Source organism: Pseudorasbora parva, chromosome 20, assembly GCF_024679245.1.
Source record: "Pseudorasbora parva isolate DD20220531a chromosome 20, ASM2467924v1, whole genome shotgun sequence".
Lineage (NCBI taxonomy): Eukaryota > Metazoa > Chordata > Actinopteri > Cypriniformes > Gobionidae > Pseudorasbora > Pseudorasbora parva.
Genome location: NC_090191.1, coordinates 28,173,441 through 28,186,049, shown reverse-complemented (window position 1 = coordinate 28,186,049; position 12,609 = coordinate 28,173,441). Strand labels below are relative to the sequence as shown.

Here is a 12,609-nt window from a genome sequence, read left to right as displayed (position 1 = left end):
CTTTCAGAGCAACAGTTATTCCAGGAAGAGCGGATTATTTGAATATCATGGCATTTATGAGCTGCAAGAAAACGGATGTATCTATGTAAATCCCTCTTGGTATTATTTGTATGTTCAATCCTGAGGGTCCATGCCATCACTGCCTCTTACGCAAATAATGCCCTTTATTTTCAATTCATTACATTTATGGTATGGCTCCTTATACAACAGTCCATAAGGCTTGCCTTACCATCATGCACATTTTACACTAAGCCTTTTAAAATCTGTTAGCAAGGATTTTCTTTTCAGAGAATCCATTATTTTTGAGGCTTATGGACTTCAAGCTAAATTGGAAGTCTCCATGTCAATTAAGGACATGGATATTTGTTGGGAAATTACCTGTATAGTCAATCAATGTTTCAGACATATTACATTTTTTATTTAGTTTAGTTTAGAATTGATCTAATAATGTTTTATTATAGAATATTTATATTATTTTTCATAATCATCGCCCTTAGTTCTAAATAATGTTCTGTATGTTGTGCTTCTGCTCGTGATGCCAAACCTGTCTCAAATTTGAATGAACAGTTTAGATATTATCATGGTAATATCATAATGGTACAAAATGTGTCACATGCTTTTGTATTGTTTTGCATTAGGCCGTGTTTATCAGATGTACAGTACAACATGGCATGAAGACTTGAAGCTGCAATAGTCCATTGAATTATTTTCTGTGCCTGTGTGAAAGTTCAATATCACTTGTCCCTAAAGTGATCTTTTAAATCCTGTTTACTTGACCACTTGAGCTGTTAAGCTGTTAAGTTCGCCAAGCCAGTGTCAGGTCCAGCCATGAAACGAGATATGAACTTCAGAATGTTCTTCACTCGGTCAGTTCAGGTCATCTTGCTTACAAGTTTCAAGTCAACATGTTTGTGCATGTTTGCACTTTTTTTATTTTTTTATTTTTTTAAGTCTTGATATTCCCTGTCGCTAAGGATTTCCCTGTAGAATAATGATCACAAACAAAAATATCTTATAGTTATACTTTAATTTAATAACTTACCTTTAACCAATACTTTGTCAGAGTCATAAAAAAAATAATTAAAGCTATAACTAAAGCTAAAGCTAATTTTTCTAGGTAACAAGTTATAATTATTGAAATTAAATCAATAACGTTATCTCCTGCTACAGTATGGACAAAGTGATGTCCGGCCTAAACATTTACATATTTTCAGAAATTATGACTTTATGAGAGAAGCAATGAAATATTTATGACTAATTATGTTGTTGTCAAGGGAAGTATTTTCCTGTGGCTTTTTTTTTTTTTTTTTTTTTTTTTATGTTTTTTATTTTTTTTTTGGTTAAGGTATCTGACAATTTTAATCTGACAATTCAGATACCCCATTCCCCCCAGAAAAAAATAAATAAAATAAAAATAAATTGTGAGATACCTTAACCAAAAAAATGTCCTCATATATTGATGGTTAAATCAAACTTGTAGGGTCACTACTGTATGTAATTACCAGATTTAAAAACATAAACACGTGTATATGTGAAATTGAATTGAATTGTGATTTCATACAGAAAGTGTAAGGTGTTTTCTGATATTTTGTTTATTTTTGTTATGCCTAATGTCAAGTTAACATTTTGTTGTTTATTCCCTTGAACACAACTAATGGTTTCTAAAGATATAGTTTTCATGCTTTAGGGGTAGTGCAAATAAGGAGAACATGGGTAGGCTTACGTTGATCTTCAAACATTCTGAAGCCAACACTTAAATGTGTTTGTGACAGCAAAAACTGTGTGACGCTGCATTTGTGGGGTCAATTACATCCAATTTCCATGTAAAATCCAATGAAGTTGAGAATACCAGGAAAATAGTGATATCTCCACGTTATCTTTAACTAAACAACTCTTTTATGTTGTGACAAGGAGAACTCCAGCATTTAGCAGCTCTTTCTTGGGAATGGTGTCAATATTTAACAGAGAAACAGTCAGTTTCTTGAGCTGATTGGGTAGCCAGTTGCCTCTCGAGGAAACGTCTGTGAATACACAGCCTTTGTACACAGTTTATTCAAAAAATCCCTGGAAAATATGGAGTGACTCAAAATGTTGCTCAGAATTTCCATGCTTTGGTGCAAGCTATGAAAAGAGAGAAAAAAGAAAAGAAAAAAACAGAGGGGACAAGAAAAACTGTGGAAGTGGAAGGTAAATTAGGACTTTCACAGACAAACTCTTGAAAATGTTCACAACAAATGCTTCTATATGAAATGCTAGCATGCATGACGTCATGAAAATTAAAAGTGCATGCAAGCACTTTTTGATTAACAAATCAATGAAAGGGTGAATCTCCACTTCAACTTAACAACCAAACAAACAATAGACACTTGGATTATCTGTATATTTTCAGTACATTGCAAAGGATATAGGTCAATTTAGGATGTGGGTTTACTGAATGTTTGAGAAGTTGCCAGGATGTGGGTGTGTGACCTTGATGACGAGTGTTATTATCAGTTCTGCACATGATTGGCTCATTCAGGGGCAGAAATAAAGGAGTGAATTTGTTGGGGAAAAAACAAACAAGGTTTCAGAATGTTTTTCTTCACTTTTTTGCACTGGAATAAAATTATTATATCTCTCAGGCATGTTCATTTCAGCTATTACCCAAAAAGAGACAGAACAGGAATTAAAGCTATGATTGCTTTTATTTCTCACTTTTTGGGAGACAATCCATTCACTCCTGATGCAGCACAAAAGTTGTAAAATGATAGTAGTGGAATTTTGTAGTGGCAAAGAGATCATATCAGACTTATGCATGATTAAAACCCATGATATGTCCTCAAGGAAGACGACAAATAAAAATGACATTAGTATATTAGATCTGAAAGATGTTGGCAGAATTACCTTTTTGTTTATCTGAGACTAGATCCTAATAATACAATTTTGGTGTACCTTGATAGATTGATTTAATTTTCAGTCATTTTAAAGGTGCACTGTGTAAATTTGAGTGGCATCTTTAAGTGACAAAGAGAAGTTACAGTGGCTGACACAGGACAAAGATGTCGTCATCTGAGACGGCAGAGAGTAGCTAGCACTCTGTAGAGCAGTTTGTCCCTTTAGGGCTACTGTAGAAGCATGGCGGCGCAAAATGGCGACTTCACTGTAAGGGGACCCGCGGTGTATGCAGATAGAAATGGCTCTTTCTAAGGTAATAAAAGCATAAAGGTTCATTGTGTAAGGTCTTTATACAACACTGAAAACATAGGTATGTATACTATATTGCATTTTTGTCAATAGATTTTCATAAATATTACACACTGCACCTTTAAATAGTTATTACAAATGGCAAAATTATGCCAGCAAACAATAATCATTTTCAAAGCAATGCTTTTGGGATAATACTATCCGAATGCTTCAATTGAAAGACTAAGTTTGGAGAGAGAAAATGCAGGAATTTAGCACTCAAGCGCAATGGTGAAAAGGACATTGAGTGCCCCATTCTTTAAGGAATAGAATTATGTATGTTTGGTTAGACCAAAATAGAAAGGAGGTCAGATTAGTATGGAACTTAAAAAGGAAAATCCGCTTTTACTTACAATCTCTCCATGAATAGCAGTGCGGAGAGGAGAAAAGAAAAGGCTTCTGACCTAGAATGTCTTTTTTGGTCTGTGTCAAAAATGACACTTCAGTATAAAATCAAATATTCTCTTAATACGACCAATCAGCATGCAGGTTTATTAAGACGCCCTCCTGAGGTAGGGTTAACAAAGGCCAATACTTGTTGACCAAATGCAACAAAAGCAGAAACAAACCATGCTGCTAAATTACCTCTTGGTTCAGAATTTGCAACAAAATACTAAGCCGTTTGTATATTTCATTTGCAAAAAATACACACCCTTAAAGTCTGGAGAATGGCAAGAACCTGTGTTAGCAAGTTTTGTTTTTAAATATACACTACCTTTCAAAGGTCGGGGGTCAAGTTCGTTTTTAGAAGAAGTCACATATGCAAGGCTGCATTTATTTGATTAAAAATACAGTAAAAGCAGTGATACTGTGAAATAGTATCACTTTCAATAACTGTTTTAATATGTAATTTATTCCTGTGTTGGCACTTCAGATGCTCTTTAGTGTCACATGATCCTTCAGAAATCGTTCTAATATGGTGATTTGCTGATCTACAAACCCCACATGTATAACAGTAATATATACGTTTTATTTTTTTAAATGGACAGTTTTTTTAAAGGGCTATTTTTAAATGTAATTTCCCAGTAAGTATTACATTATCATGATGACACATCAGGATATACAGTATATCATATTGCAAGGTACTTGCCAATTCCCAGCAGTTCCTTGGGCAACCATGACATCAAATGATCGTCTATGACTACAGTACAAAAATATAACATGGATAATGAGCAAATAAAACATACTCAAAAAGCATTGTTTCACTCTCCCATGTCTCAAACACAGGATGCAAAACATCTCAGACACCTGCTGCAGTAAAGGGTTGGTTCGCCCAAAAATCTTGTAATCATTTACTCACCCTCACGCTGTTCCAAAATCATTTGGCTTGCTTTCTTCTGTGGAACACAAAAAAGATACCTCAAATGTCAATTAACATCACAATGAGGTTTGACGTCAGTTGACATTCATATTACTATTGTTGATGTGGTCTGTGCATGTGGACTTTGATCAACGATTTGAAAGTAAATTTGCATTTGAGAAGATTTAGAATATTCCAGATGAGTTTCATTTCACACTCAAAATAAAGGTTTAAAGGTTCTTTAAATGGTTCCATGAAAAACCGTTAAAGCTTTCCACTGGACAAAAGGTTCTTAATAGTGGAAAAAAGGTTCTTCAAATTATTAAAATGATCTTGTCACAACAAAATTGTTCTTCTAAGAATTGTTCACTGAAAGGTTCTTGGGGAACCTAAAAGCATCACAAAAAACTGTTTTTTAAATAAATAAAAAAAACTTTTGGAACCTTTATTTTAAGAAGTGTCCTTGATAGTTTTGAGCTTGATAGGTTTGGACCCCATTGATTTCAATGTATGAACAACATTCTTCTAAATATATTATTTTGTGTTCCACAGAACAAAGAAAATTAACTATTGAACTATTCAATTTTGGGTGAACTGGTCCCTTAATAGAGATACACGGCCACAGCTCGTTCTGTTCATCTGATGGGCGAATAACTGGTAGGAACCCACAGATTTTGGTGAAGGCCAGTGTGCCTCTGACATACTGCTCACTTGCTCTTTAAAAACTGACCGTAGAATATCTACAGTCATAAACTTGTTAAGTGCTCAATGAAGGACACTCAACTTTATGATATTCTTCATATTATCAGTATAGTTCTCCCAGAAATGAATATTCTGTCATTGTTTACTCACCCTCATGACATTCCAAACCTGTAAGACTTTCTTTCTTCTAGGGAACATGGAAGATATTTGGAAAATGTCTATGTTGACACAATGAAGTTCAATGGATTGCAGGGTTGTTTTGGACCCCATTGACTTTCATTATATGGACAAAAACTGAAGATTTTCTTTTGTGTTCCACAGAAGAAAGAACGTTTGGAACAACATGCGGTTGAATAATTATTTGAATTTTTGGGTGAACAATCCCTTTAAAGTTGTCCTTGGGCATAAGGAGAAGGATCCCAGGCAAAAGATCCTAAACGGGACATTAGCACCCCATTATCACTGGGTCTATGATCCATAGAACCTCAGCACTTATGGTCATTGTCGTCCATGGTTCTATACATTATAGGTGTAGTCTGTCAGGTAATCCTTCAGCCGATTCGGCAAAGGAAGTTCCTCTACTCGCCGTGTTGTTTTATTGATGGCAATACGACACAGATGCTGCAGAGACGGTGTGGCTGTGTACACCGGAGTCGTGAGCAGCAGCTGCACGGTGCCATTGGACGGGGCGAGAGAAGTAGTCCTGTCCTTACAAGATGTCCGGGACAGCTGCACATAGTGCTCCACGAGATGGACGACGCTGTCGAACTGCTTGAGTTTGGGCTTGACCAGCACCACGGAGTCCAGCTTGAACTTGCCATCCTTGTATTCGATACGCAGGTTGGTTGGTCCCGCAGATGTCATGGCAGATATGGTAAAGAGGTAGTCCCTCTGAGAGCTGTCCCGGACCAGAAACGTGCCTTCCGACGTGTCCTGCAGGATCTCCTTGGCTTCGTTGGCTGTCAGGCTGCCCCAATACCAGCCTGCTTCCAAGAAAAGAAGACACACAGATGGTCATACGTATCCTCTTCCACAGTATGTTTCAGTCGTTTGCTTGTGTAATATGAGAGCCATAAAGTTTCCCACAAAGGACACGCTCACAAAACCATGACTTGCTGAGCTAATTCATATGATAATGCACTTACGAAATAAGCTGTTAAATGAACGTTAATTGAAAACATGGCGTATCTTTCCTGAAATACTGAACTGGACCATCTGACTATTTCATCTTTTTTTTTTTTTTTTTTTTTTTTTTACAGGCAGATGCTTGACAGATGTTCCCAAAAAAAGCTACACAATTAGTTTTTCTCAGCAGCAAACAAACATAAAAATGGATATTGTTGCATCATCTTAATTACTGTATTTTTCTGTTGTTTCATATACAATGCAGTGCTGGACTAAATTTGCTATAGGGCACTTGAAACCAGAAAGGGACGCAAGCAATTCATGACAAATGCTCCAGCCTGGCCAGGAAACGTTAACAAAAGCTTCATAGACATGATAATGTCATTCTTTTGTTGCACAAAAGCAAACAGAAAAGTAAACAGCAAAGGCTTTTGTCAGGAAATTCACATAGTTCCCACTTGCATTCACTTACATACTTCATATCAGGGTCATAAAGGGGGGCACGTGGGAAAAAAAGCCACAGAAAGTGACAAAAATGCCCTCTGAATTTGAATCTGAATCTTATTCTTAATATTGCCTATTCCTATACTGTTCTAATTGGTGTTGAATTCATTTCATATACACTTCATATGTAATATTCCCAATCTACCTATTTGGATTAATGAATGTATTAAATATATTGACATAAATTGATAAAAAGTATACTTTATATGGATGGAGAATAAATGCCCTCATAAATAAAGAAAAAAATGCCCCCCAGAAATCTAAATGGGGTATAAATCACCTGATTTCTCTGATATAACAGCAGATGATAAAACACACCCGATGCAAATTATATGACACAAAGGAATAAATAAACAGCAGTCCTGAAACAACATTTTCAACCATATGTTCAAAAAATGAAACCATAGCTGCTTTGAAGTTTGAACACATCAACAAAGCATGATATAGTGCAGACCTGCTGCCAGTTTGATTTATGAGATTAAAGTGCACTTAAAACGACCTTTAAACATTTTATTGAACTTTTATATCGAGGGTTACTTTTTTTATGTGCTATAATTACTTTTAACATCACATTTGACGCATTTAAAATAATGATTCTTTTTTATTTATATAAATCATTGCCTATGGCTCTGTTTACAACATTAATCCAGTCAGTGTTACAGGAACAAATGAATAGACTATGGATACGAGCAGTAAACGTTTACCGGTGTTTTTAAGGTCTCTCATGGCAGTAGCAATGCGACTCTGTTCGGACTCCGTGACTTGGGTTTCGGTTTGCGATCTCCTTTCATTCTCGATGCTTTCCGTGGAGTCGGATGAGTGACAGGTCATTGGAGAACCGCGTTCTGCATCCAGTCAGTGTCTATAATTATCCCTCAACGACGACTGACTCTTACAATCGACCAAAACATGTAAGAAGCTTTCCACAGCGTCCGTGGATTTTGTTTGGCTGTGCCGATCTGAAAATACAAACACGTTTTAGACGACAGAATGCGTAACATTATATAAGAAATAAGAATAGGGAGTGTTCTTCAAACATGCTTGTTTCAAGGTCTGTAACGACGGCGCGATTTTTTTCTTACAAATGTTGCTACAGCCCAATATTCCCTTAGGCTACATGTCAGTTGGAAATGAAAGCTGAAACTGTGAAAATTAATGTCAGGAACAAAGAGTGTTATTGTTACAATATTCCACCTCTTTGTAACACTACACTGTGTTAAAAAAATAAAATAAAATAAAAAAAAGATTATATATAAAATAAAGGTAAATAAGTTATGACAACTTATGTTTTTACATTGTTTTAACTCACCAAAACAAGTTAAGCAGCTTTCTACTTTTTCTAATTATACAAGATTCAACTAATATTAAAGTCAGTTTAATGTAATTTAAGTTAAAATTACATCCAAATTGATTGTACTCAAAAACGTACAGTGTATACGTCACTGTTTAAAATGTACTTATAATCATAATTGTGCCATCCCACATCACCCTCATTTCATTTTAAACATAAAGGGGTCATAAACTGCTTTTTGTTTTCTTTTCTTTTTTACTATTTTATAATGTTTCCTGGTGCACTTAGATTAGTATGATTTTTACATTTTAAAAAATTGTCACTCTAAAGAATGTTGAGTTAAAAGCAACTCAAGTTGGGTTGAAAATGGACAAACACAGAAATTGGGTTGCTTGAATGGATCCACTCACTCGGTTCAAACAACCCAATTTCTGGGTTTGTCCATTTTCAACCCAACTTGAGTTGTTTTTAACCCAGCATTTTTTTTTAGTGTACTGTGATTGACTTACATATTTGCATATGAAATAAGTGGAACTCTCTTAAAAATTAACTAGGTTTTTATAATTACAGCTCCCGAGATGAACGAATTGTGAAAAGTGTTGATTATATTAAAGCATTATATTTGAACTTAACATTTTTAAGTGAGTATACTTATAAATAGAAGCAGATACTATTTGCACCTCAGTGTTGTTTTACAATAAATGCAATAATAACAGTGTAAATTATTATATGTTAAAATTAGTAAATTAATCCCACCGTATTGTGATAATAAAGCCTCCCTAAACCTACCCCTATCCAATAAACACAATAAACTTTTCATTTTCATTGAAAACAAATGCCTTTCCGGTTTGATATGTGATAGAAAAAGGGATTAAAGGGAGTTCGGCCAAAGGCAGATTTGAACCCCGGGTCAATTTGTGTCACCTTTCTGTTGCAAACTTTACCCCTACATTGTTGTTGCATTCAGACATCTTCCGTCCTTTTGTCTGGCCCAACCAGACAACAGTGGGCGGAGATAGTGCAAGACGGGGTATTTGCACTTAGTGTAAATAGACACTCCGTTATATTTCGATCTACTCCCGTGGCTAGGTTGCAGTCATGCGCATTGCAGCTGATGACATACGTCTGTTGAGCATATAAATGCAGTGATCTAGTCATTGCAACTCAATTTCTGCACTCTCATGAATGTATAACAAATTCAAAGTGCAGTGTAGACAGCGTTTTGGCGAGAGTCTAGAACTCAGTCACTGATAAACTCGTGCTGTTCTATTGACAGCTTCAGCGATTTTAAAAGGAAGCGTTCTTTGATCACTTTCTGTATATAAGTTAGTCACAACTTAAAAAAAACTGATTATTTTTATGCTACTAAGTGAAACAATGTGAAGTTGAACGTTTAGTCGGTACGAGTTACTAACGCATGAACAGCAATAGACGATTTTGTTACATCTTGTGGCATTACTGGCGGGGCCAAGATGTGATGATGTGGAAGTAAGCGTTGATCTGATTCTGCAGAGGCGGTCTGACATCACACGTCATGTGGCAAAATCCGAAACGAGTCGTTTTCAGAGCTTGATTTCAATGAAGGCTGTTTTTGGACTAACGAAAGGACGCTTTTATAGTACAATGACCTCTTACATGTCAAAAGATCAAGGGAAATTCGATTTCTCAATTCAATGACCTTTAACATGTATAGGAAACACTCAAAATAACATAAAATTGGAAGCAAATAGAAATTCATTAAATTCACAGTTGGCAGCTAAACTAAGTTTGGCTAAACAGTACAGACAGTATGCGTGTTAGTCACTCACAATTATGGTAGCAACACTGTCCTATTTTGTTTAATATTTGTGCGTCCAACAGAATGGAAAATGTAACAACACATCCCGCTTATTTAGACATTATAATTATAGTTTTTACACATAGATGAAAAGCTTGTGTGAATTGTATATAGAGGCTGATAGACTAAACAATGATGATAACATTCTGCCATTTAACACATTATCATGGTCGCAAAATAAGTTTTAAGAAAGATATGAAATTACTCTTTCTTCTTACCTCCGAATTGTTTTTGATCCTGCAAATCCTTTAGATTACAGCCTTACAGCTTCTACTGTCACCTCAAGAGGGTGGTGCTCACATTTGATAGTGATTTCACCCCTGTAGCTCATTTCTAATTGGTTATTTGAAATACACTCATAAAGAGATAAATTAAAGTGTTAATCTATATGAAATAATCCAAAGGTCTGCCTTAACTAGGCCTACTTTTTTTCCATTGTTTTTTTTTTAAATTGGATAAAATAACGAAATGACAATCGTCACGAGCTTCATAAACGTAATAAATATTCTGTGTGAATGGTTCATAGCGCACGTGCACGAGGAATAAAAAACAAAGGCTGCCTTTAAGAGACGGCAAATACGCAGAACTGCCTTTCCTAGGAAACTGCATTGACAGCTTCTGGTAAATGATAGTGTGACAAACAATACAAACGACTGTATTTTCTACAAAACGTTTAATGAAGATAGTTCTACATGCGTGAATCTTTTTATGTAGCTTTAATGTAGCCTATATGAGACAAAAAATAATAAAGGAACACATATTTTGAACAAATTTGAAGCCGAGCGGCGAAATTTGGAGAAAGCGCACATCACTTACCTTGTGTCTAAGTGAAAGCGATAAGCAATTAAGTCCAACGCGATTCGCGTTACAGACGGTCAATGGCAACATGATTCATACTCATCATTTATTAACGGGAAACACTGATCGGTTCACTATCAAAAGACAAGCGCGCCCTGATGCTCGGCAGGTCGGGACGCGTTTCCCCTTGTATTTGCATTGATTCTTTCGGCAGCGACAGTCCACAAAAAGCGACTGTCTGTCTCGCTCTGTCTACAAGCGCACCGCACGCGCCGTGTGTCCAACCGCGTTACAGCGCGCGCCAATCGAGTTGGACACATATAATTACTCTCTCCAGCAGTTTAGCGATATTCCAGCAAATCTTTTTTTTCCTCCTTCGTGTGTATGTGTGTGCGCTCGTCGTTAACGAGTTAATCCTCATTTAAAATGACTGGTATACAAAAGACTAATTTCCAGGAACTTTCCAGGAATCGTATCACGTGGTCAGAAACGCGAGCGCTCTCTTAAGGTCGTGCCAAAAAAGCTATTTTGTTGTTTTGTTGTTGTTGTTTGTTTTAAGATGCCGGCACAGATTTAATCACAATTAATATTTAATTATAACTGTATTGTATTATTTTATTTTATTTTTTAATATAAATATATTTCATTTCTAGGGCAAATAAAATTTGCTATTTGTTATTTCTTTATATAAAAGGCAGCAATGATATGACAGAGACAGACAATTGAAGATAATGGGGTATTAAATGTACCCCAAATCTAGCCTGTTTGTATTATTGTTTAGTCTTTATTTCTATGTGCAACATTACACTTTTGCAACAAAACATGTTTATCTATTTATAAAACATCTGGCATATATTTGTTTTGCATTGACTAAAAAGGAATTTACAGTTGCTTTTCTTGATCCGCGACCCACAGGCAGCGTGACAAGTGCCACCTTAAACCAGGAATTTATTGCCTACGTATGACAAAACAAAATACAAGAAACTGTATGATTAAACCTGTGTAAAATATGATAGATAGATAGATAGATAGATAGATAGATAGATAGATAGATAGATAGATAGATAGATAGATAGATAGATAGATAGATAGATAGATAGATAGATAGATAGATAGATAGATAGATAGAGATAGTACAGTTTAAAGTTGATTAGGCCTACTCTACGTTAAGAATGTCTATAAATAAATCTGGCAGAACCTACCCACATGTGGAACAGGCATTACAGTCCCTATATAAAGACAACAGTGGATTACAGCAGTCAGAGTGACTGTAGGTCTGATGCCTCAGATGACCTTGCTTGGCACTCACTGCTACTTCTCTCATGAAGACGATGTGTTTGCTTGTTAGTTTTAAGGACGAGGTCATGTTACCTAGGAAACGATTAGTTGTACTTGCACTTTTAAAATGAATGAAATTGACTTAGGACATCCTCTTCTGTAAAATGAAGAGAACACGGGTGGAAGATCTTGGCAGGTCAATCTGAGATGCTCATGTGTCAAAAGTTAAATTAGCTGAAATCTGCCCCGGAACTGGCCCCATGTATAATAGATGTCCATGTTCACATGTTCTGGACATGTATTTAAGCCTCTTTCAGCAGTTTTCCAGCACAGAGCCAGACTATAGTATTGTTTGAAAAGTCATGGTTATCAGCAACAATGGGTAAAGTCCTTGCCTATTTTCCCTTTTGTTACACAGATCAATAATCACTAAATTTGGAGAAGGCTGCAATACCCATCCGGTGGATCAGAAATACAATGTCTTGCCTCAACCATGAAATGATCAGATTAAACATTGTTTTGAAAAAAGATCTGGCCCCATTATTGATTATT

At 35.8% G+C, this 12,609-nt stretch overlaps 1 protein-coding gene across 3 annotated transcripts; it reads right to left on the bottom strand.

The window, feature by feature from the left end:
• Positions 1–2,665: 2,665 nt before the first annotated feature.
• On the bottom strand, positions 2,666–11,248 carry socs2 (suppressor of cytokine signaling 2). 3 transcript variants are annotated; one of them, XM_067426805.1, is made up of 3 exons: positions 10,798–11,248; positions 7,558–7,812; positions 2,666–6,210 (listed from the first exon to the last, which is right to left on the bottom strand). In XM_067426805.1, exons 2-3 carry the CDS (start codon positions 7,682–7,684, stop codon positions 5,741–5,743), a joined length of 597 nt encoding a protein of 198 aa, XP_067282906.1. In that variant the 5' UTR covers positions 7,685–7,812; positions 10,798–11,248; the 3' UTR covers positions 2,666–5,740. The 3 variants fall into 3 exon arrangements, with proteins under 3 accessions (XP_067282906.1, XP_067282909.1, XP_067282907.1); XM_067426808.1 differs by having other exon boundaries at positions 2,666–6,207; positions 10,798–11,239; XM_067426806.1 differs by lacking the exon at positions 10,798–11,248 and adding an exon at positions 10,200–10,787.
• Positions 11,249–12,609: the final 1,361 nt, after the last annotated feature.